Here is a 26442-nt window from a genome sequence, read left to right on the forward strand (position 1 = left end):
TTCGCCGATGTTTGTTCGAAGCCTCTCCCCGTGACCTAGAGGTTGCTCGGGAAGAGCAACCTGTGTCTCGCAAGCCCCACCCGTGGCAGCACCTGCCATCGCAGGGTAGATGCACCACATAACTGCTACACCACTGCGCGCCAGGAGTGGTATGATGCAATTTCTGGCAGGCAACTTCTGCCCACTGTGGCAGGTGGGCCACCTGCCAGAGGGGTGTTCTATGTTGCATCAATGCATTTTTGACCTCAGACTTGCACTTACAAGGCTTACTGTAGCTTAAAAGAGAAGGCTGTTTTTGTATACCATATGGCTCGAAGAAAGACTGAAATGCCACAGGCAGAAATATGAATGTATTATTATACATAGTAAGAAAGGTTGCCTACATGCATAAATCCCAGTCAGATCGGTGCAAGGTTTACATACAGGACAAGGAGAAAATGGAGTAATACACACCACATCAAATATTGCACACACTGCTAAAAATGCCTTTGTAATGCTTGTCTTCTTCCACATTAAGATTGAACAACAACAAAATTTTGCTTTTATAAGTGAAGTTACAGCCCCTATCTTTCCGTGATAATTTATATATTTGTACATATTGCAAGCCATAGCTTTGGCCTAAGCAGGCTTAACTACACAAAAAATAGCAGGCTTGAGTAGCTTTTGTAGAATTGTGTGTTCGTATACACATTCTCTTTTTACAACGAAAGCTGCTACGGGAGCTCATCTTGAGTACAGCATAGCTAAGGGCCACACATGCACTTTTTTGGTTATAGGGAGCTTATTAGCGATGGCAGTTCCCAGCCACTGCTGTCATCACGTCGGGCCTAAGCGCGCTGAAGTGAGAGCCAAGGGATAGCAGGTGATAATACCCGGCAAAAGAGAAAGAAATATAAGTAACAACGTGCTGAGACTGGCAGCAGTCCAGCTTTTCACTGGCTATTTCATGTTAAGCTGTAACATAGCATAGCTTCGCTGTTGGAGAACTTTTTTGTTGTTGTTGTGGACATCATAACATAATAGTAAAAGCATTCTTAGTTTCGAATAATGCCCAGAACGCATTCTTGTCCCAGTATTGGGTAGTCCAGAACAAAAGCGAGCGGCAGGTAGGTGCCAATCTTGTGTCCCACTTGTGGGCATGGTCACTGCATCAGGTGCGGAATAGTGCGCTGGGGCATCATCAGGGATGTTTTTGGGACTTGTTTGTTTCATTGGCAGTGTCAATCCATGCAACTAGTGTAGCCTAGTGTGCACATGCGATTTCCCACACTATAGCTCCGGTTCAGCTATGTGCCATTGCCCGTCAACACCACTGCACAACACTTCACCACGTACACACTTCCACCTCAGGCTGCCGCGGTGGCTCAGTGGTTATGGCGCTCGGCTGCTGACCCGGGTTCGATCCCGGCCGCGGTGATCGAATTTCTATGGAGGCAGAATTCTCGAGGCCCATGTACTGTGCGATGTCGGTGCACGTTAAAGAACCCCAGAAGGTTGAAATTTTTGGAGCCCTTCACTATGGCATCCCTCATAGCCTGAGACGCTTTGGGACATTAAATGCCCATATACCAAACCAAACACTTCCACCTCACAGAAGACAAGCAAGCATTGAGAGCACATACATCTTTCTTAGTGCATCCTGTCATCAATGTGCTGTGTTTGTTCCCTTTTTCCTTGTCCTCTGTGTATACGTAGCATCTGTCTGACTTGTATTTATTCATCCACGCAACCATTAGGCCTTGCTTTGAAGCACTGATTAATGATTGATGCCTTTTCATCTCATCGTACTTATCTTAATGTCAGTTCAGTTGACTAACCCCATTTGCTTTTTCCTGAGTAAACTTAAAACTTTGAACGCACTTTCCGGCCATTTCTGTTGTGTGATGCAGATGACAGAGCAGCGAAAGCACAAGCAGCGCTTGGGACTCCTGGCTCACCCCAACTCAGTGCCATTGGCTGCCGCTAGCCTGAGCATGCACTGACTTTCACGTGGTTCATGTGAAAGAGCGATTCTCAGCACACAGAAGGTCACCACTGAGTGAGCCTGACTAGGCTTACTACACAAGGCGTGCTTGCTACGTCACTGCCTCGGTGGTGATAATGGAACTGGCAGAGCGAAACGGACCATGTGTCTTCCACTGGCGTGACAGCTGTGTTTTGCAAGGGCCACAAGAGCTGCTCTACTCTCTCACTTACACAGAGCGCCTGTGAAAGAAAGGGGCCACTTGTTTTTCTCTCGTGCCCTCTTACGTACACACAAAACACACGGGCTCTCTCTGTCTTTCAGCTGTCATTTCTAATCCCTTCTCATCGCCATCCCTGCAGAAATTGTGACTTCATCTCATGTCGACACTGGTACCTGCAGTGAAGTATGGAATGATCCAGTTTCCACTCATGTAATGTGGGATTTTTTCCAACAATCTTGATGAACGGAGAAATTTTCTCTCCTGGAGTAAGTAACAACTGACTTCGACGTGTCGTAACATCTTGCCCCTCTGGTCTGCGGACAAATTTTTAATTCGTTCTTATTGTTTTACTTAGCTGCAGCGTGCTGTAAAAATAGTAGTAGAACACGTTGCACACAACACGTATATCGGTATGAACAGTGGGTCTTGCTGCCATTATTGCATAATTCAGTATTTTCACTGTCTGTGACTGTGACGAATTGTATCATGTGGGTGTGAAGGGCAGTGGTGGTATGAACTGACCTCTTTTCTGCACAGTGTCCCCGGTGATGGCCTAAGGTGCACGCAATGGTGTTTGCTTACTTTACAGCATGTTCTTCGCCACCCTGCAATAGGAATCCTCACTCAGCAAAGTGCAGCCGCAATACAGTTTAAACCTTGTGTCACATGCAGAAAAAAACTACTTGGGGTCCAGTTTTGTTTGCATGGCTTAATTTTTTTTCCCTCTCTTCTTCTGAAAATCTGGGGAAGGTTTACTACAGACTATCTGCTACTGTATTCCTACAATCTCTACATGTAGGTATTATTTTTCTTTTGATTTGTTGCATAGTTCTGTTTTTAGCCTGTTTTTTAGCGCATGTCCACAGACTGAAATGCAAGGCTGTTTTAAGACTGTTATGTCACTGTTTTATTTTATCGGTAGGTGCTTTTTGTGCAGCACGGATGCACTTTCGATGCACAGACTTCTTAACAAATGCATGCACAAATTTTTGTCATGAAGAAAGGTCTTGCACGTCAATGATCACTTCTCATACATTACTGCAATGACCGAGTGCTAGAAATGACATTGCTGTCTGGAAGGTGCTACCAGATTATTGGCAAGAGATATCCAATGACGGCAGTTCATAAACTGTCGCATTGTTTTTTCTTAAGGAGCAAGTGCTTGCAAAAAGTGAATGCCTTAAGTGGCGCCAATGGCTCTTGCAAGTTTCTTAATTTTAAGCATTGCCCGATATGATGCCATTTATAGTGCTTTGTTGCATTTTTAAGCACTTTGCACTGTGAGCATGAAAACCTGTGCCACCAATGTCTAAAACTTTGTTAACAATTATAACATGTGCATTTATAGCCAAAAGACACTTTTTTTGATAACTTTATTTTTTTCAGTAATGAATTGTCATAGAACCGCATCTGTGCTGTAGCAATTTGAAGCCAGAATTCCTCCTCCTCTGCGAACAAGTTTATTTCACGGTGCATGCATCTGAAAGAAGTGCTCCACTGTGTAAAATGTTCTTTCTCCCACTAGTCAGTGAAAATGAGAGAGATTGGTATTTATTGCAGCACACCGATCAAGAAAATACTTTTTTATTGTCTTTTACAGGTGTACAAAGTATCAATATATACATGTACGTACATCTGTCTCCTCTCATGTTCTTTGCTCCCCATCATATATGCCCACTGTCATGCAGGCTACTGACACCATCTGCCCCTGCAACTATTAAGCAGGGGAAGTTCGGTCAGCTAAACTGCACAGTTTGCTTCTGCTGTGTCGTTGCATACCTGAGTGTAATCTCAATCACTGCCTTGAGGATGTGAAGAGTTTCGTACCAAAGCACAGTCAAGACTGTTGTAGCTAGTGTGCCTGGCAATACATCAGGAATTGAGTAAAAAGAGTAGAATTCATATCGTACCACCATAGCAAAATCATCTCGCATAAAGAATGATCTTGAGTCTTGCACTCACTTAGTATCAAACACCTGAAGACTAGTAAAGAAAAACCCCTTTGCAACACACACAGAATGCTAGTCTTGGTTGTTCCCTTTAGCAGCACTTGACGTCCTAGGATCCCTTCATGGCAACACAAATACGATCTAGAGCCTCGGACAAGTATCCAGAGAATTGTCTGGCATCCCTGTGTGGGCTGTAAGCGCTGACCAGGGCTCCCAGCTGGTCATCCACCATGCCGTAGCCAATGCCATAGCCATCTGGCACAACGGGAGCAAAGCCACCACCACTGAAAGCCACACCGTATAATGTCGATGTTGACAGAATGAAGTGATTGGCCTTTTCAAAGCATGGGTCTGCATAAATAGCAGGCAGCGGCCAGCCTTTCTCTTCAGCCAAGATTTTCAGGGCAAACAAGTGACGGTCAAAGCCCTGACCTGCATTGAAACATTGATGGATCTTGGTCACATTGCAGGAAAGAAAAAAAAGTCCACATATAATTGGGCAGTAAATATGCAAGGAACGCTTGTTTCTCAGCAGCTGCTGTGATGACTGCAGTAAGGAAAAAAAAAAATACAAACCAGCCTAAACCTGGCGCTCCACAATTGCGTAGCCTACACACGTGGTGCAAATATAACAGAGAAAGGCGGTCTAGCTGGTGACTAGTATTAAAATGTTGAGGGCTAAAGCACTGTTGCAACATGGACAAGAAAGATTGACACAAACACAGGCGCTGGTTAAGGCATACGTTCTGGACCTGCCTATCGTCGCCACTGCTATGTGGGGAATGAGATGCCACGAATCACGAGAAAAAGAAGGGACAGCAGAACTAGTGATGAACTTGCTTAATATGTAGTGGCTGGCTTGTTGGTTCAACGTTTAGGACTACAGCGCGGTCGTAACACGGACAAGAAAGTGACACAAACACAGCGCCTGTGTTTGTGTCAATCTTTCTTGTCTGTGTTGCGACCGCGCTGTAGTCCTCAATATTGAGCCAACAAGTCAGCCACTACATAGTATTAGAATGCATCTTGAAACCCTTGTCTTTTTGCACAGTTTTAAGATGCATTCTAACAAGTGGTGCCACACCCTGCAGAGCACTGGGCATTGTGGAACACCTCTGCTACATACCCAGCAAGGAAGTACACCAATATATATTTGAGCCATCACTTTTTTTCTTGTTTTGAATCTTATTTGTGTGACGAAATATTTTAAGTTTATAATATCAATTTCAGTTCAAATGCACACAAGACTTCAGACAAGGCATCATAGTTTACAGCCTGCCCACATATAGCAGATTGGTTTGAAAACCATTCAAGCTCATAGTTTTTCAGCGCAACGGCACGTAGCCAAAGAAAAGAAAAAAGAGAAGAAGGACAAATACAGTGCTGAATGACAACTGTTTATTCAGGGAGACACACACAGCTTAAATACACCGAGACCAGTGCAGGCACACACCGTGAAAGGAAAAAAGAATATCACATCTTTATTGCAAAAACTTTGAAAGGAACACCTTTTCTGTATTGTACAAAAATTGGCGGTGGTTTAGCTCTGGTTAAACCTGAAGTGACGCGATAGCTACAGCTGGCTGAGTCAATCTTTCGCCGCTCCGTTTCGCTGGGCGTTCCTTATTCATCTTCGTCCCACTTGACACGGTGCATGCGCACAGCTGTAGCAGCTTGGTTTCACCGGCGCGCTGCCGGCAGCAGCAGCTGCTCCGCACCACATGACAAGCCACGTGACAGCATTGCAGTGCCACCACGCTGAAGGCTCGAAATGCTACCGTAATGTAGCTATCGCTACAAAATAACTGAAGTATTGCTGACACATTCTGACCCAGCTCTTTTGAATATAATATGCCTCTATCGTTTCACGGGTTGTTTTTAATTTACTTCTGCTCAGAATCCTCACTCCCGAAAAAATCGGTGTACAATCCTTGCAAGTTGCGCAGTGCTCGACAATGTTAGCACCTTCGCCAGTCGTTGACGCAGTGCCCCGTTTGCCTGATGTACGACCTGCCACACGTCAAGGGGATTTCATACACAACGCCTGTGGCGCATTCCACAAAGTGGTTCCTGTGCCTCTTTTTACATCCAGGTTTTTTGTTTTCACCTGTGATGCGTCGGGCCAACTGACCAAGCTTCTGAGGAGTTGAAAAGACCAACGGCACGTGGCGCCGGTTTTCCACCTTTTTGAGGCCATGGGGTATTTTATGCACAAAGGGCATCACTTGAGGCCTTACTTTAGCCTGCGGAGGGGTTATTGCCTCCTTACACGAGTTCCGGGCTTCAACTTCCTCAAGAGAGCTTCTGCAACAGCAACAACCGACCCAGGGAAACAGGCGGCCTCAAGCTTAGCTAATTAATTCCCAGAGTGCAGACTCTAAGCAGAGTTTAGTGATCCCTCTCTTCACACTTTTTGAAAGCTCTGCTTAGAGTATGCACTCTGAAAATCGTGTACATGATATGCAAGATAGTTTCGGGAATCAATTTTGGTGGAAGGAGATGCTCAATACAACCTTTGTTCGTATTAAATATTTCACACATGAGTACATTTCTTCGGTATTAGTAACCAACTGGTGAACTATGGTGCCCTGATAGCTTAGGAATGCAAAGTTTAAGCTATCCCAAAAACTTCCCTTTGTGCCTTGTTGCAAGAATTCTGATATTTTCCTCTAAGAACATGTATCATAACCAGACAGCCCACTAACGTTTAAAGCACTAAAAATGGAGAAACAAGCCTCTTGTCATGCTTAGTTCTCCACTCTACATACAGGAGCATGCAAACGCACCCTCTTGGAGCCTATAACTGCGCCTTTTTTCATTGAATAGATGATTAGGAAAGCAGTTGGGACTTACCCATGGCAGCCTCCTTTGTAAGCAGGCTGTGAACTCGAGAGCATTCCTCCAGAAGTGGCCGAGCAAGACTCAGGTTTTTGTTCGAGCCGAGCAGCTCCACACAACGCTTTGTCGCCATTGTTGCAGGCCTCACCGTTTCTGTTCGTCCGTGTTTAAAAGCAGATGTGCTGCAGGATTCGTATGTGGGTGCCGTGCCTCCATGTGCCAGGAAGTAGGCCAGCTACATGAATTTTGAGACATCAAGATGTGCACCAAAAGTATTTGACAAAGTATTTCTCAAGCATAACTGTCATTAGATAATGTCATCTCTGCTCACAAGGCATCAGAACTGGTTTCAAGTCCCTACCAGAGGCTTAAGAACGTTAAAAAAATTACAGGTTATGGAATGCTTCCCAGATGTGGCTCAATTTAGAAATAGAGCTCAACTGCTCCTAGTGATGAGTACCTGAAAAGAGAGCTGCATGACTGAATCTGGGCTTAGCTTGCTCCTCTTAATGAGATCCCTGCTGAGGCCACTGTGCAACATAGCAGCCAGCTGAAGGCTGCCTGTTTGCTCTTCATAGTTTTGCTGGGCCTTCTGCACTGCATCCTTCACGCTGCCGCTTGGGAGGAAATCTGCAAGTGACAAGGGAAAGGCAGCAAGAAATCGGTACAGCAGTTTTCAGCAATGCTTCAACGAGCATGCCTAATGTAACTGGTTGTAATATACATAAGGAAAAGGACACTTTTTAGCTCAAGAACAAAATGAAAGCAGGCCTGCCTAATGTCATGTGCCGTGGTATTGAGTGCATGCTGTGACAGAACCGAGCACTGATATTTCTCGTGTTTAGATGCCAATCCAACTTCTACACCGGTTGCAATGTCCTTCGCCACTGCCAATACCCATGGCTTGCAATGAGCATAGGGCACAATATTTACGCACAACTGACATGAAATGTAAGTTTCTGATTTCACAGCGTAGCTGCTGATTCAGAAATCATGGTGCGGAACCCCATCAGCTCCAGAGTATGACAATTCATTGCTGTTTACTACACCCAGCAGCAAATTCTATTCTGATTTTGAACGGTTCGCTATGACATCAATGGTACGTCACATAAAAATAGCTTGCAATCATGTTGGTTCACAGATTGCTGGCGTACCACCAATGCACGTGACGTTTTAACAATAAAAATGAGATACAGCATGGTAAGACGGCAGTGTTATTCTGCTGTTTCCCTTTTCAGTGGCTTCCATGTATGGTGCTGCCCATGCTGTAATCATACGTGCAGTGTGGCACCAGCACGGCAGACCATGTTCTTGTAAACAAAGAAAGAAACTGGCACATGCTTTGCCACAAAACTTGCACGCAACCCTCGGAACGAATGGCCAGTAGCGCCTGCAGCCAGCCACTGATAAGGTATAACTGGTGATGAACTGAACATCCCAGCCCATCACTAACAATTAAGGGTGTAAACGACCCGAGGAACACATTTGTGAGGACCTGCAATCATTACTCTGAAAGCAAAGTGTGCCAAGTGAAAGACAAGTTTATGCATAGGCAGACAGTCGGATGTGTACTACAAAATATGATTACAGGAAAAGTGCTAAGCCCATCACTAACAACTAAGGGTGTAATCGACCCGAGGAACACATTTGTGAGGACCTGCAATCATTAATCTGAAAGCAAAGTGTGCCAAGTGAAAGACAAGTTTATGCATAGGCAGACAGTCGGATGTGTACTACAAAATATGATTCCAGGAAAAGTGCTAAGAGATAGTGCACTGCGTGCAAGATCATTTGGCAAAAGAAGATGCTCTGAGGTATGCCACTGCAGCTACTCCACTTTAAGGACTCCATTGGCTACACTCCAAGGTGAAGTGCATTTTATGTCATGTAGCACTTGGGGACAAACCTGTAGCAGCACAGAAAAATCTCGTTAAACTGGACTTGCTTAGTTCAAACTTATGCTTTATTTCAACAGATGCTTCCTTTATTATGTGTATTAAAATAGCCCGACTTGACTCTTCCAGTTCGAACCCTGCATGGTTAAAACAAATTTCCAAACCCCTTTAAGTCCGAGTTATCAAAATTCAACAACAGTTTTTTTTCCTGGGTCATGTGTTGTCGCTTATGCATATGGAACAATGCAGCAGTGCATAGTTGTAAAATGACTGCAGATGGAAAAAATAAATGACATACCTGATGAGGAACATACTTGACTGCACTTCCAACTCGGTTTTATTGGAAATTTCAACACTTCAATACATTCAATATTCCAGACATTTTTTATATTAAAAAGGCTGATAACAACTGTGATTAACTTCTATGTCACAAACACTGAATGTATCTGAGCATGAATTTTTCCAATGAAAAATTTACAGGCGATCATTCTGATTGATGTGATGGGGTCTGCACTAGCAGTTCTTCCCTATCTCCACCTGCTCCTCTCAACTGTCTCTCTCCCAGTTTCTCTCCAATATCCTCCTCTCGATTTTCTCAGAGAATTCACAGGAATGCCAACAATGTAGGGTTTCTGCAAAATGACAATACTACCACTAGTGCATTACAATCAGTTGGAGTGCAGTGTTTATCCTGTTGTCTGTGTCCCTTCGGTATTGTCTTTGTTTTTTTCCCCCATTCATTCTACTCCAAGGATTGTAAACAACTGGCCATAGCAACTGTACTATAGCACAGTGTACACAAAATGAAAGCAAGCTGAAGACCACTTTAAACCTTCGTGCAGCAGCACGATTCGTGTCCCATTTGTTTCAAGTGCTGACAAGCAGAAACAATGCTTTTACATACCATATTTTTGCTTGCAAAATACTATCGAACTATCAAACAAGCCTTTCAGTGTGTTTTTACCGGCGAGAGTGTACAGTTCACTGAGGCCGACCACAGTGGGAAAAAAGATTTTGAGAAACTGTTGGGGTTTTTCAGCCTTTTCCATCGGTCAACTCCCTCGTAATACTTCTTGAGGCAATTTTCAATTCTAGCACAAGTTGTCTAATACATTGAAAATGCTGAGGTAAGGATATGTACCACATTTGAGGTCTTTTTATGAAGTCACTGGTACAACTGTGTACCCCTTTTTTTTACAAAACCAGAGGTTGAAACGGCTTGAAGGTGATGTCATTCAATTCCTAGTGTCAATTTTACAATTTGTATTCATATGAGACATGCACACATCTTGCACCATATAAAGGGTTGATGCAGCTGTGCACAGAACCAAACCGAGCAAAGCCATTTCTTAACTCTGCTCCCAGCAACTGCTATACGCCAAACGTTTGCACTTCAACAAAGCTGTGCCCCAAGGTCGCATTACTGAAATACCATTACTGCTCTTTGTTTCAGTGCTACTTCTCTGCATCACTTTGCATTCTTTTGTGCCCCAATTTTTTACAGTGTCACTTGAGAGTGCTAATAAACGTGGCATCTCACTGTGCACCACAGATATGCACATCAGTCCAAATATACAGGCGTTTGCGCAATACAACACAAAATGGGCTAACTTACCAAGCCGCTGAACATAAGGCTCAGGATTGATATTTGCAGATTGGCCTGGGTGAACATAAGGTCGTTCGGTGCTGTCTGTGTAGACTTCATTGAAATAGCGCAGGACAGCAACACCATCACCCCAAGAGTGCTCAAAATTAAGAGCCGCATGTCCCTCAGCTGTCAGAAGCAGCGAAAAGGACTTGTCAAACCACCTGAAATGATGCGAGGCGCGCCGCTATAATGTCCAGGCTGGCTTTCAGTTCAGTTTGCCAAGTTTGAAAGAGGAAAAAGAGCAGAATTGTGCAGACATACTCCTCTTTCATATCGCATAAAATATTTGAAGTCTAACTCACTAAGTTCTCTACACTGTTGGTTCCACTTCATAGCGTACTTGTGTTAAAACTCCTTTTAAATCAGCTGGCAATTTATTCACATCACATTTTACGGTTTCTGTTGATACAGCAACTTCTTCCCTCAGATCCACAGCAGGAAGGGTGAAATGTAATTCCATCAACAAAGGAGGTTTAGTGCGCTTTGAAGTGCTGTTCACCAACAGATAATTATTGCATCACATTCAGATCTCACTGTTCCTTCTGGATCTTTGCACCAAATCAACACCAATATACTTGGCTTAGCTTTTTAACAGGTCGTGCCGCAGACATTAAAAGTAGCTCCAGCACATGTCAGTGCTTGTGAATAAGTCTTACTGCGAAAATGTTGTAAGGCTGACCTTCCAATTCACATGCTAGCACAACAGCTTCTCTAGCTAGAACACAACTGTCTAGTAAAAAAGCCTTTGTACATTTATTTCAAAGAAATACAAATATGAACACTGTTAGCAATATTGGCAATATTCATGTTTTTTCAAGAAAACTATGACTGCAGAGGCACCAAGGCTGTAGAGGTGCAATGTTAATATGACAAAATGCTAGCAAGCACATGTGGTGATTTCTCTCAGCCTCAGGTAGATGTGAGAAATTGGAAAAATCCATTCAGAACCAGTGTCAGTCTGGAATGTTGCAACACACTCACTAAACATGCCATAAAATGCACTTAGCTGCAAGCGTTTAATAAATTTTCAGTGCTTACGGAATGATGAAGCTCTGATGAAGCACCTACCTATTGTGAACGGGGCCATGAAGAAAATGATGCGCTCTCTTTTCCTGTTCCGTGCCCTGGAACACGTCACTATCCAACACGAGAACAAACAAGGCACTGTCTATGCTTCGCAGGATGCTCTCATTGTTAGCAGCCAGGAGGTCATCGCGAGCACGAGCCCAGTCGTCACGAGGCCCCGCTGTCAGCGCTGACACGGCAACAGCAGGTGGGGGCCGCGTGTCAGTCATGATTCGGCATAGGCATGCTTGGTAATGCTCGGGGGCAAACAGGTTGCCTGGAACAAACGGCAACTTGTAATTTGGGCTGTAAGGGAGACGAGCAAACTTGTGATCATTATTTTTCCTTGCCAGTGGAAAAAGAACAGAGCAGTGAATGAAAGGGCAGCATTCCTTCTTGCTTGAAGGCGGCTACGAGCTAGTACACCTTTGAATGAAACTTCGACAATAGGCAACAGAAACGATCTGCTGCACGGCATTTACGAAGCAAAAGCTGTGGCAAGAGAAACTTAATTACGAACACAGGCATTATAATGTGCGTATGAATACTGTTTCTGTTTCAACAGCCAAGAAACAGATTACGTCTACTGTGAAATCACTGCATCTGATCTATTGTAAACGATTCTAACACTGCAAGAATGACTCACCGAAAGCAACTTTCCAAATTATATACCTGGACTCAGTTCAGTGATGCAGTAAGACAAATCAGAAGTCATCGAAGTATGCTTTAGTACTTATTAAATTTCAATACCCTTTCCAACAGCCATCCAGTTGTTCTTTGCTGAGCATTCCCATTCTGTCAAAGTAAAAGTTGGTTCAAGATCCTTTTACCAAGCATATTGCCCAAGAAAAGCTGAGCATCAGGCTGGGGGAAATCCTGTACCCATTAGAAAACCAGTGGGTATCCGGCGGCACTGGGGATCGAACCCAGCACCTCCTGAATGCAAGGTGGATGCTCTACCACTATGTCACCGCTTCGGTGTAAGAAGGGCCACAAGTGGGCTTTTACCACACGAGATGGATTTAGGGTTGTTTGAAGACGGAACGAACCACTGGCCCGTCAACGTAACGGTTTGGTCCAAAACCCCTTTCCCAAGCATTTTACGTCAGAAAAGCTGTGCACCAGCCGGGGGAAATCCTGCACCCATTATAAAACCGGTGGGTACCCGGTGGGACCGTGGATCGCAACCAGCACCTCCCGAATGCGAGGCGGATGCTCTACCACAAGGCCACTGCTTTGCTGTGCATACAATTGAGCCTGGATATGTTGAACCAGAATATTTTCAATGACTGGCTGAATCAAACACATGATGATCCTCTTGCGAATCCGGTGGAAATATATAGTAAAGTCATGCAGTATATTGAATGCTAATTTTGCCAATCATTTTATATATTTATCCTCGCACCATCTCCCTTAAAGTGGCACTTCTTGTTGTGGTGCTCTTTGATCAGTTTCTACATGTGAGAACAGTTGGCTGCGCGGCCTTGGGTACCTGTTGCAGCGCTAGCATTGTGAAACCGCGTGAAGAGGTGACCATTGAGCGAGCATGGGATGTCCCTGGGCGTGGCCTTTGGTCTCTTGTCATTTTCCATGCCACATCGCTGCCATGCGGTGAAGCCAACCTACTAAAGCTTAGCAGCAACTCTTGCCAGTTGTGCTTTGCTGCCAAAGGCTCTGTGTAAACAAACTGTCATCATCATCATCACCATCAGCCTGACTACGTCCACTGCAGGACAAAGGCCGCTGCCATACCTCTCCAATTAACCCTGTCTTGTGCTAGCTGCGGCCACCTTAACCCCGCAAACATCTTTATCTCATCTGCCTACCCAACTTGCTGCCGCCCCCTGCTACGCTTGCTTTCTCTTGGAATCCAGTCCGTTACCCTTAACGACCATCAGTTATGTTGCCGTCGCATTACATGCTCTGCCCAAGCTAATTTCTTCTTGAGTTTGACTAGGATATCATTATCATTATAATGTTCTGTATGACTGTTCCTTAATTTTTTTTTAATACGTTGGTGCGAACGCATCTAACTTTCTAACTTTATATGCTGCATTCCGTTCAATAACCAATCTATTGCGTATTTGCAACCTGCCCGAGTGCTTTGGATACATGTCGTTTTTCTTGTTTTTGTTTTTCGTTGTTGTTGCCTTTATTTTTTCCTTTATTCTCTTGCCTTTATTTTTTTTTCTCTCCTTAATGAAATTTACGAATGTCATTTGTTCTTCTGCCCCTCCCCTCTACAATGCTTTTGTAAGCCCTGAGGGCAAAATAAATAAATAAATAAACCCACATTTGTTCTCTGAGCCACTCTACCCTATTCCGTCCCTCAACGCTACACCTACCATTTTGCTCTCCATAGCTCGCTGCGTTGTCCTGACTTTGAACCCTTTTCATTAGCCTCCACGTTTGTGCCCCATGGATGAGTGTCGGTAAGATACAGCTGTTATATACTTTTCTCTTGAGGAATATTGGTAAACTGCCATACATTATCTGTGACAACCGGTCAAATGCGCTCTACCCCATTTTTATTCTTCTATAGTTATTTCCCTCTTGTGATCCGGATCTGCGATCAGTTCATGCCCTAAGTAGACGTATTCCCTTACCACTTCCAGCACCTCGCTACTGATTGCTAACTGCTGTTCCCTTCCGAGATTGCCGAACGTTACTTTCGTTTTCTGCATGTTAATTTTTAGACCCACAGTACTGCTCTGCCTAACTCATTGACCGTGCTTTGCAATTCATCCCCTGAGTGACTTAGCAAGGTAATGTCATCAGCCAATCACAAATTTCTACGGTATTCTCCATTAACTCTTATCTATAACTGCTCCCAATTTAAGCCTTTGAGTACCTCCTGTAAATGGGCGGTGAACAGCATTGGCGAGATCGTGTCATCGTGGCTGACACCCTTCCTTACTGGAATTTTACTGCTGACTTTATGAAGGACTATGGTTGCTGTGGAGCTGTTATAGATATCTTCCAGCATTTTACATAAGGTTCATTTACACCCCGATGCTGTAATGCCTGCATGGCTGCGGATATTTCAACTGAGTCAAATGCTTTCTCGTAACCTACGAAGGCTACACATAGGGGTTTGTTATATTCTGCGCATTTCTATATCACCTGATTGACACTATGAATATGGTAATTGTCGAGCAGCCTTTACGAAAGCTTGCCCGATCATTTGGTTGATTGAAGTCTTAGGTTTTCCCGATTCTATTAGTGATTACTTTAGTAAATACTTTGCAGGCAATGGAGAGTAAGCTGGTCGGTCTGTAATATTTCAAGTCCTTGACATCCCATCTGTACCTCAATTTTAATGAGACAGATTGTATTTTTAGTATGCTGGTTACAGGATTAGACATCTTATGCTAGGAAGTGGCTAGCTGCAAAACCCCGTTCACTGCTGCTTCGATGCCAAGCAGGTTAGGCCTAGCAACATATAGTGAGCGGTGCCCAGCACACTGGAGGGCGGCACATCACTGCAAGAAGTATGCCACTAGTGTGAGTGCAATGTATTCTTGCTTCCAGGTTATGGATAAGGTTACCTATTGCAATTTTTCATATATGGAATTATCAATATATCAAACTATATTACGGTACCCTTTGAGTTCGATATATCCAGGCTCGATTGTATTAGTAAAAGGTACTAGCACAACTTTTGTTGAGATTCTTCAACTTAGTTGGGTCCCAAATATTTATGTGTATGAAGCTTTATTTATATGTAGCGCATTTAGTTAAATAAAACAAAATTTCTCAAACTCTGAAAAGTCTTAATGTTGGGCAAAGCAGTCACCTGCACTTCACCTTGATCACTGGATCCATGCAAAAATTGAAGTACGACTTTTCTGTACCCAAGTGACAATAACAAATCTGCTATGGCTAGCTCCACTTTTTTCACAGTATTTTAATGTTTCTTTAATTTTCCTCTGCCGAACCTTATGCACTATTAACGATAAATGGCTCTTATTAATTTTGCGCTATTTGTGCTATTAAAATAAATTGACAGCATCACAGTCAACACAAGCTTATGAGAGATCAGAGGCAAATAAAATTCCCACATGAACAGTAAAAAACTGTTCGGAAACAGACAGTTTCATTTCTGGTGGCACGTTTCTGAGAAAAAATAACTACTAGATTCCAAGGATTAAAAAGAAATCCTCAATAAATATGTAATGTATTCAGTAAGGGGAACAAAGTAACCTCAATTTACACATTACTAGTGCATAGTGAAGTTTTAAAATTGCTTGTATTGAATGTTCGTTACTGGTGCAGGGGTCATTACACATATCACTCGCACAGGTCTTTATCCAACGACAACTATGCTACAGCCATGAGAAATGACAAGAGCAGGAACAATACTATGTACTTTGTAGAATGCTGACAACATGACAACATGCAATAATGTTGGTGCAAAAATATCCAGCTTGCCACTGTTTAATTTTCGTTGGTGGCTAATGCATGGCTACACCAGTACACGGGCATACACTACTCCAGCAGGACTGTGGTTTCTTTTAGGAAGAACACATCTGCGCAATGTACTGCACTCACCCTTGTCATCTAAAACTTGCACACTGTAGAAATGGCCATTGCGGATCACCACTATGTGTTTGGAGTCTGGAAAAACTTCAAGTTTGTCACGCCCAATCAGTGGTATGCGTGTGCTTGCGAAGAGGTTGCGAAATTGGCTCATGTCGAGAGGATAAGCCTTCCAGACCAAGGCACTCACATACCATGCAAGGGCTTCAGGCAACATTCTGCAAGCATGCAAGTCATTCAATGAATAGTGAGCTTTCAATTGGACGTTTGCTCTTCATAATGTGCTTACCTTTACCCAAAGACTGAAGAGTGCTTGGGTAAAACATAGACAAACAATTAGCAAACCATTTTAACACTTTGCACTGCAAGGTATTTTTCTGGAGTATTGGCTGTCAGCCAATACACACGCAAACCATGCTTCTTTCACATTAAAAGTGCACTTCTGTACATGACATCAGATCATGGAACATTTTGTATTTCAATGATTCAACTTTGTTAAGCAAGCTCTAGAGCACAAAACATGATAAACACATGCACCCTAGTTAATGGATTCTTACTTCCTAGGCCAACAAAGCGTCGGGTGCAGATATTTAGTCCCCTGACCATTCTGTTACCAGCTAAAGTTAAAGCCATGATTTTGTTTCTAAAAACAGCACAAGGTTAATGGAGTGTGTGTCTACAAGTAGAAATAGTGGCATGCACTTCAATTATTTCTAGAAAGATAGTTTAGATTGCCACCAAAACAGGCAGTCAAGCCTCTTAAGCAGACACACTGGAGCAGAAATTCTGAAATTATTACTGTCCCATTATAATTACAATGCTGTTAAGAGATGCGTGTTATCAATGTTCTGTCTAGTGTAATCGAGAGAAAACTCCGAAGACAACGTAGATTTCAACAAGAAAAAAAGTGGTAGAGAGTTTAACACAGATAAGCCGAGTAGACGAGCAAAAGCATCCGCTGATTTTTCAATCAGAGGGGACACTTAAGCGCCGCCTTAATGGTATGAAGCGATAACTTTAATGGGTTAATTCCCATATATGCAGGATTGGTCACTCTCTACTTAACATCCACAGGTCGCGGCCAGTCCTCATACCACTACCAGCGCAGTGGTGCAGCGGTTAAGAGATGCGCCACAGCACTGGCAGGTGGCTGTTTCTATCACAGCCACCGGTAAGAATTGTGCGACCCATGTTGCTCTTCCCAAGCAACCTGTCGCGACCAAAGATCAATTTAACTGCCACCTGCCTCCCATTGGCTACAGCTGGCGCGACGCCCTTCCAAACTTACCCGAGCCTCCTCCCATTGGCTGCAGCTTGAGCGACGCTCCTCTGAACTAACGGGTAAGCTCAGGTTTCAAGTTTCACAACACTTTCAAGAGTAACTGTTAATTATAGCTACATTTAAATGAAAGCAAAATTAGTCATAGTTATTCCCAGCTGGAATCTTCTCCACCTGCAAGGACATCTGGACAGATTGAAATAAGCACACCCTGAATTAATTCTGCCTTGTTCTGCCATTTGCTAGTTATCTTAGTTAGCACAGTTAGTAGAGTGACTGTCCGAGCTAGACTGTGGTCCCAGGTTGACGCTCAAGCTATGATGAAGAGAGAGCTTTAGGCTTTCCCTGGTGACTGTACGGCTCAGATAAATGTTCACAGTGATTGCTTACTTGTTGATTAGCAATGTTAACCACATTTAAAAATTGTAAATAGCCAGGTTTAACATCCCGAAGCAGACATGTAGGCAATGAGGGACGCTGCAGCGGAGGGTTCCGGATTATTTTAGACCACCTGAGTTCTGCAGGTCGACATCACACAGCACACGGGAATTTTGCATTTGTCTCTATCAAGATGTGGCTGTCGCGGCACGGATTGAATACGCACTTGAGATTAGCAGCTGAAGGCCAAAGCTACTAAGCCACCACAGTGGGTCATGTTTAAAAAGGCTCTGGTAAGTGGTGTAGAGCACCTTTATTTAAAATTAGCATCAGCTTTGGAAACTATTTTTAAATATTAACCAGTATAAAAGGTGGTCCTGGCAGACTGTGAAACCAGCATTAAAGCAGATAGCACACAGTCTCTCCTCAAGCTGACTCTTTTGCTGTCTGCAAGAAATGGAATGAAACTTAAGACAAACCCATCTCTGACTGTTCCATTGTACTCAGCCATCTACTCGGGTAGCAGGAACAATGACAAAAAAATGCTCAGTGATTATAAAGGTGAATCAGAAGTACTCCTGTCACTCACTTGCTCTGCCTACTGACTATGGGCCCCATTTCTGATGGTTTGTATTGCTGTAGCACCCTTCTCTCCGATTGAGAGCAGCAACCTGGGCCAGCTGGTTAATTTGCATCAACGGGAGGACAGTGAGACAGAGGACGAAGGAACAGACAACACAAGCACTGCCAACTGCCAAGCGAGCTCTTTTTCTTTCTCTCATTGGTATATACTGCAGTCGCTAATAAATAGATTCAGTGAAGCAGTAGCCAGAGCCTGTGTTGTCAGTTCCTTAGCCCTGCCCTGTTGTGCTGCTTTTCCACTGACACCCTTCTCCCGACTGAGGAAAGCATTGTACTTGATGGTGCGCCTGTATGTCGCTGTATCGCTTTTCTTGGGGTCCAGGTGGTACACCATGGGCTCCAGTTGGTTGCTTTGCAGGGACCGGAAGAAACGCAGCGATGAGATTACCATGTTGCTGGCACGGACAAGCTGTGTAGAAACACACAGCATAGTGTCTACACTGGTGAAAATGTCACGATTACGATAAAATAGCAAAGATCACATTAATGCACCTTGCATTTAAATAACTATAGTAGTACCTTTGAATAATTTGAAGACAAAACCAAATCCATGTATAAAAAACAAGTTAGCGCATAATAATGGATAACTTTTTGCAAGAAATATTCGAGTAATAAAATTCAGTTCTAACTGAATTATACAAAACAAAATAGAATTACGAAAAAGAACTGACTTATTCTTCTCACAGTATAACTACTCTGGAACCCTCGAACCTTGAGCTGCTCCCTACCCTACAAATGCTGCAATTAAGAGTGTACTGCATCAAATAGCAAAGATGAAAATGCTGCCAGACACCAAGTGGGTCCCACTGTAATGCTCATTTACCTCAGCTTTAATGGCATTCAGTGATAAGTTATAATGAGCTGTCAACAGCCATAAGGAAACCAACCAAAAATGTGACCATTATCAGCATCATTGTAACCTTCTTGAACAACACACTCGGATGTGCTGTTAGTAGTTACTAGTACTGCAAGTTATATCAGAAACTCAAGCTTCTACAAAGCAAAAAGTTCTGAATTCAAGATGATATCAGTGGGCAGCAAATACATCAGTAATCCACCAAATCATCATTGTCATATAAAAACAAAATCCTCTTAAATCCAGACTGCCACTAGCTTGAGATTTGCTAAAAATTAACAAAAAATAAAGCTAGCAGCTATACTACACTATAGATAACAAAGAGCTTCCTTCTCAATAACTTTGTCTTGCAACTGCGTTCTGAAATATTAAATGCCAGATCATGTAACCTCTGGAAGTGCAATGCGCATAAAATTTTATGACACAGACTGCTGGTAATCGCTGGCTTATGGGGTTCAACGTCCCAAAGTGACTCAGGCTATGAGAGACGCCGTAGTGAAGGGCTCTGGAAATTTCGACCACCTGGGGTTCTTTAACGTGCACTGACATCGCACAGTACACGGGCCTCTAGAAATTCGCCTCCGTCGAAATTCGACCGCCGCGGCCGGGATCAAACCCGCGTCTTTCGGGCCAGCAGACGAGCGCCATAACCATTCAGCCACCGCGGCGGCTAGACTGCTGGTAATCAAGCACGCTGTTAATTAAAAAAAAAAAAAGGATGAAAGCTCATGTTTTAGAAAATGGAAGTAGAAGGACCACACAAGAATGCATGGGATTCTCACAATGAGAGACTAAATGTTGTCACCTGATCCATATATGCTGGCCGCTTGTCATCCTTCCATGACAAAAATGGGTTGAAATTGAGTGGCAATGGCTTACGAGAAGTTAGGTACATGTCAAACCAAGGGCCTGAGGAAGAAAAATCGACGAGCTTAGACAATGCACTACCACTCAGATTTGAGACTACAAATGAATGTTCAGCCAATACAGTAGAGCACACCTGTAATGAAGGTGGTAGTAATGATTGATGCATTCACTGTTTCCCAGAGAGAGGTGAACAATATAACAAAAATAAATATTGAAAGAAAAATAATAATGTAATGTTTTCTCTATGCAAGGCATGTATTTTATAACTGCGGTTTCTAGCCTGTTCAAAGCAGGCAAGTGATCACTGGCGAGGATTTTACTGCAGACCAATTACTTCATGAATGTGCTTAAAAGGAAACTGAAGAGGTATTAGAATTTGACGAGCTTAAATGGGTGAAATGTGTGAAAGCTGCAAATAAAGCATACCAGGTCTGGAACACTTGCAGCACCCATAAAGGCCAAAAGGTTCTGATATGTGAGGGCAAAGGTTTATCTCACCTCAGAGATTTTGAGCCTGAGAGGTGACATAAGTGATCCACTACATGGCTGAAACACAAACAATATCACCTGAAGAAATCAAGCATGCACCTATGGTCCTCGCATTCCCTTGTTTGTCAGTTTCCTTCTAGCACCTGGCAGTTCATGCCAAACATTACACGTTAGCAATGCTTAAAGTCAGGGTGGTATCGAGGGGTCTCGGAATCCCACCCAGTATTGAAAAAGGATCTCAGACCCCTTGTGCTAGAATGTAGAGATGGCATGAATCCGAAGCAGGCAAACACTTTTGGAGTGAAAGCACTATTAGCCTCCTACCCGCAAAATCCACATGTGCATATGAAGCCTCTGAGATAGTCAGGAAAGGAAAGGAAAAGCGCATAACTGGCTCCTGGGTCAGTGGACACCTCAATGGAGCTTTGAGCTATGTGGTGGAAGGTGACTGGCAGAAACGCCACTGGAGAATAGGCAATAGGCCGCTGGTGCTTATTGGGTTCATTAGAGTTGGCGATGACAGCATTCCAGACTCCACTGATTTTGAGGAAAGGAAAAATGCATAACTGCCTCCCTGGATCAGTAGACACCTCAATCATGCTTTAAGGTACATGGCAGTGGTGTTGGTCTGCAAACAGGCGTGGTCTTGCACAATAATTTATGCTTAGAAATGCTATACCGCCAGCCATTTTTTTCACTCTTCTTGATTTTTTATTCTTTATTCTTCTTTATTGGTGATCAGAACATTTCTTGCCTATCGTTTCGAAAATTTCAGCATACTTTTTAATAAGAATCATTATGATTTCTAAGCCCTGAGAAGGAGAAAAATAAACAGTTAGTAGCATTACACCAAGGCTAGAAGAAAAAGGGAAGCCCGTGCCCTCATACCTCGTGTCAGTTTATTGCGAATTATTGCATGCGCACAAAGCACGGCGAGTGACCAATCATTCCTATTAGCAGACGACGTTGGGACTGATGTTTACTACGGACACGCCAACTCTCACGAATATCGCTGGTTCATGCCATGTTAATGTGTTGACTTTGCGACCAGTAGAAGCTCACGCAATATTATTAAAAAGTTGGTAGATTGTACATGTTGCCTGTCAAGCAGACCAACCTTATTGTTGAGTAATGTTTTTGTTAATATTCATTTTGCTCACTTGCAGAGCAATTTTATTGTTAATTATTTTCCATAATTCAATTATAATTAAAAGTTGCACTTTTTGTACAAAGCACATTTTTATGGCAAAAATCTTATTTACATTAATTTACTTTTACCAGCCTATCGAGAGTGCTGAGAAATGCTGCTTTTGTCCTTGGTTTCAAGAGGGCTTTAAAGTAGTGGTTCGCAAATAATATTGCATATGTTATAAGCGCCGATGCATTATTTCATTGTGAACTGTTTTACACCAGACAGCATTGAGCAGACTGGCAGAGTTAGTGGATCACTCGTTTCATGTCTGCATTATAAACTGAGGCAAAAAAAAAACACATTTAAAAATGATATCGTACTTTTGCATAAAACGATGTGCAAAACAGGCCACCAGCCGCTTTCTCTCTCTATTTCCCTCTCCACCCGTGCTCTAATCACTAGGGACCCGCCTTTGATGGACACTTTAAGCTCTGCATGTTAGCCCACTATATATCTAGATTTGCCAGTCAGCACAGGGTCCCATGGTCACCTCGTAGCCAAATTTATGATGGATTTAGAAAAAAAAAAAAATGGAAATGCTCTTGGCAAAGAAGCTACCCGATTGCCTACACATGAGAAGAAAGAAAGAACTAGCTCTCTTCATTTGCCAGGTGCACCTCATAAATGAGGGAATACAATTTCATTCAATAATTCCTGCACTTCAACAGGGCTGCAACTCTGCAAAGGCTCATTCCATTTTAAGCATGCTTACATTGCTGTGTGCAAGGTATGATAGTAATAAAGTCATCTATACTAACAGATCGCGTGATGTAGGTGGGATTGTTAAATGTGACTTCGAATTAAGTTACAGAGCCTGCATACAACAATGAACTGACAGAAAGTAGACAAACCAGACTTTGAACAAATTCATTTTTAAGGGAATCAAGTATGCAAAAAACTGCAATCTTCAATGCAAGTAATTAACTGTGAAATGAAAATCATGTATGTTTAATGACAGGGTAATGCACTGCCCAACATGAATGAATTATGAAAATGAGGAATTTTCATACTTAGAATCATAATTTAGTGGTGCTGAGAGCATGGGCCATTCACATACCTGAAATGTAGCTGGTGTGCTTGTTTGCCTTGTCCTTTTTTCTCAGCAGCTGGTCCAGTTCTGACAAAAGTGAATACAGCATTTGACATGATGGCCCACAATTTTGAAACTTCATAGACAGTAAAAACTATTAAAATCGACTACTAGTAGAAAGAACAATGCAAACAACAGTAAAAGAAAGTGATAGACAAAAGCAATGAACAGGGCATCACATCTGCCAGATGGTGGAGGTGAGTATGTGCAAAGGAAGATTACCACACGACAGATGAAGCAGGATAACTGCTTGTTCTGTTCAGCTCGCCTTGAGATCACCACCTTTTGTGGTTCCTCTTCTGTTGCATATTTAGGAATAAACTAGATCAACAGTAAGTTCTCCACGCCTTCGTCTTGGCTATAAATAAGCCATTCTTGACTTCAATAAACAGTTGCAAGTAGCGCCTGTCTCGTGTCTTCCTTTCCTGTGTGCTGTGTTTTTGTGCGCTTCATCTACTCAAGTAAGTTCTACACTGCTCAGAGCTTTGAAAAAGCTGCACAAGAAAACCATGCTGAAAACAGTTTTAGCTTCAGAGAGGAAGTGAAAGGTAGGAGAGAAAGCAATGCTACTTTTGTAAAAACATCAGCTCAAAAACAACTCATCCTTTGGTGATGATTTAATTTGGTTTTCTATCTCCCCTGTAGACCTAGTTGCAAGGGAATTGAAAAAAAAAAAAATGCGGGAAAAGCTAAATGCTTCAAGCTAAACAGGAGTTTTCCCTCTGAACATAGCTCTGGAAAATGCTATCATACACAAACATATATGCATATACACAATACAATATACTAAGGGTAGCTGTTGCAGTATCAAGCAATATTTGCTACATAAAGCACCAAACGGCTTTCAGCATCAACCAGCTTACAGCAGTGAATGCCTTGCTTATTGGGACATCAAAATGAATGTGCAGATGTGTTCCCTTAGCCTACACAGTACAATTTCACTTCAGTGATGGCAAGCCCCGTCAGTTCAAGCATAAGACATCAGTAGTGGTGTTCTATGTGCACATGCAAGGTTATTTTTCATGCTATTCACTAGCTCCGGTCACAATGTGATTATTGTACTAATACGTGAAGTACTTTTCGAATGTTCCTCAGCCACTTTACACATGAAGAGAACAGCCACTAAATCATGCAATGGTGCCCCAGCTGAGCTCGTGGCACTCCAGGTACTTTACACTGTCATGACAACATTCGAATTTTTTTTCAACAGAAGCTTTCGACCAGGCTCAGGAAGTGTTCCAGTCATATCTCAGGTGAAAAGAAGCTCACATATTAGGCTGGATTATTGAACTGGTACCCATTATTTTCTAGCTGGAAACCTTCAATTCCAGCTGCAATGAAACCCGTTTCCAGCTGATTTATAGAACAGGAGATCATGTCCAGCTGGAACAGTTATTGCTTCCAGCTGGAAAATTTACATTTCCAGTTGGCTCCAGCTGGAAAATGTCTCTCCAGCTGGAATGGGTACCTCTGACTAATATCTGCTTACCATTTTCATCTGGGACAAATAAAGTGACTGGTAATTTTTAAAAGTAATTCCAGGTATCCAACTTTTGTGGTGTTCACAGTTGAGCACCATGGGCTAGGTCACGCTCACTTGCAGCAAAAAATCGATCCGTCAACTGAGAGTTCACTAATTTGCTTTCAGGGGTAACGAATGTATGAAAAGGTATACATTACTTCATATTACTGAATTAAAATAAACCCATAGAAATGAGAACATGCACGCCTATATAGCATTGCAAATCCATGCTGACCTGAACCTTCCTTATTTTTGAAAGCACTGACAAGGACCTTAGTTTTCTCCAGTTCTTTTCCAGAAACCAGAGGTTCCAGTGCCTGCAAGTACCGCTCACAAGTCTTTTCCAATTTTGGAATTGGCAGTCGTGGAAGGCTTTTCTGGAAATGCATGGTGGGCAAAACGCTGCGTTCCAGAAACTGGTAGTCATCAGAGGAGTAGTCCACTGACCTGAAACCGTGCCAAACACATATAAATATGAAAGCCACAATTAATAGTTCGATGTGTGTTTGCATACATCAAAAACAGCATGACAGAACGACGTTCACCACATGTGGCGTGCCAGTGTAGTGAGGTATGGGATTGGCGTTGTTAGAGAGCAGCGAAGCTAGCAGTAAGATAGCATTTGAGGAGCGATTGAGAAAGATGGAGGAAAAGCAGTGGGCTAGGAAAGTTTTCAGATACCTGTACATAAAGAATGTTGACACGAAATGGAGAAAGCGAACTAGAAAATTGACAAGCAAATATCTGGACAGCACTAGGGGGGCAAATCAGCAATTATCGGTTAAGAAAAAAGTTAAAGAAACAGAGAGAGCTCTGCGGAAAACAGGGATGCTGACGAAATCAGCACTGGGAACATACAGGATTTTTAAGCAGGAAATTGCCAAAGAAAATATCTTTGATAGTTGTAGGGGAAGCTCTTTGTTGTTTGAGACCAGGACGGGAGTTTTGCGGACTAAGACATATAGAGTCAGGTACCACGAGATAGACACGTTGTGCGTTGCGTGCGGAGAGGAGGAGGAAACGGCTGAACACTTGATACTTTTCTGTAAAGGGCTTCACCCTACAGTGGAAAGCAGCGGGGCTGATTTATCCAAGGAATTGGGGTTTAAGGACAGTGAAGGGAAAGTAATTTTAAGCGGGTAGAAGTAACCAAGCGAAGGTTATCTGATTGGTGGCTAAAATCAAGACAAGAGTAAAATCTCATAAGTAATGGCTAAGTGGTTTGAGCCACCGCCCGATTTAAAGGGTTCAGCCGCATCCAACCATCGATCGATCCATCCATCCATCCATCCATCCATCCATCGTGCGGCACTACCGTAGTTTGGCAACAATTACACCAATGACCATAACACTCATATCCAACGATATTAAGTGACCAAACGACCACTTGTACGCAACCGTTTCGCGATTAATTACGATAAAGAACAACAGTGTACTCACCCAGATGCAGTGCCAGATGCTGAGCGTTGGAATATCGGTGACCGATCTATTTTCTCCTGCAAGCGCACACAGCCTGGCGGCACAACCCTCTTGCACAATGTCAAGTTTCGGGCTTGGAATGTGCGGCTGTAAACATCAGATGCTCTTCGAAACTGACAAGCTCTGAGCGTTGCTGCCATGTTTTTGTCATTCACTGTAACAAAAGCGCGTCTAAAAGGTTTGCACGGCCTGTTCAGACGAACGATTAACTGCTACAGAGCTTACTACACGCCCGAGCAACTTTCCAACAACAGCTTCCCGGTTCAGGCCGTGAAGGTTGAACGTTGAACCGCTGAGAAGCCCCCCAAGCAGCTACACGTGATCACATGCGTCGAATTCAAGAATAGGGGCGCCAAACACGCGCAGTTTTGATAACATGAATGTGAAAGGGTCTATTTGTGACAAAAATGCTCTGAACAAATGGTACAGCCAGACCAACTGAGGGGGCCTAGCTCAATCTCGCTTGGTCTCTTCCCGCGGCTGGCAGCATGGCTAGTTTCGCTTCCAGGATCGGCTCTCGAACTGAAG

The 26442-nt window shown here is 43.1% G+C and overlaps 2 protein-coding genes across 5 annotated transcripts in view; one reads left to right on the top strand and one right to left on the bottom strand.

The window, feature by feature from the left end:
- Itpr (Inositol 1,4,5,-trisphosphate receptor) overlaps positions 1–3818 on the top strand; it is a 92443-nt gene extending 88625 nt beyond the window's left edge. For all 3 annotated transcript variants that reach the window (XM_077630983.1, XM_077630984.1, XM_077630982.1), the window contains exon 47: positions 1890–3818. In XM_077630983.1, coding sequence (XP_077487109.1) covers positions 1890–1982 — 93 coding nt within the window. In that variant the 3' untranslated portion in view covers positions 1983–3818. The remainder of the gene's footprint in view (positions 1–1889) is intronic.
- On the bottom strand, positions 3755–26399 carry CPT2 (Carnitine palmitoyltransferase 2). 2 transcript variants are annotated; one of them, XM_077630985.1, is made up of 12 exons: positions 26140–26399; positions 25876–26068; positions 24671–24882; positions 22881–22940; positions 20081–20184; positions 18695–18828; positions 16133–16338; positions 11585–11858; positions 10484–10677; positions 7434–7603; positions 6989–7208; positions 3755–4567 (listed from the first exon to the last, which is right to left on the bottom strand). In XM_077630985.1, coding segments are annotated over exons 1-12 (2091 nt in total). In that variant the 5' UTR covers positions 26141–26399; the 3' UTR covers positions 3755–4244. The 2 variants fall into 2 exon arrangements, with proteins under 2 accessions (XP_077487111.1, XP_077487112.1); XM_077630986.1 differs by having other exon boundaries at positions 25876–26189.
- Positions 26400–26442: the final 43 nt, after the last annotated feature.

The sequence above is a fragment of the Amblyomma americanum genome, chromosome 7, assembly GCF_052857255.1.
Source record: "Amblyomma americanum isolate KBUSLIRL-KWMA chromosome 7, ASM5285725v1, whole genome shotgun sequence".
Taxonomy (NCBI): Eukaryota; Metazoa; Arthropoda; class Arachnida; order Ixodida; family Ixodidae; genus Amblyomma; species Amblyomma americanum.

Excerpts from the sequence above, each read along its gene's own strand:
- CPT2 (XM_077630985.1), bottom strand. Across the intron at positions 24,883-25,875 it reads GCATCTGGCACTGCATCTGG|GTCAGTGGACTACTCCTCTG; the intron begins GTGAGTACACTG and ends GCACGGTTTCAG. Across the intron at positions 18,829-20,080 it reads GGCCAGCATATATGGATCAG|CTTGTCCGTGCCAGCAACAT; the intron begins GTGACAACATTT and ends GTTTCTACACAG.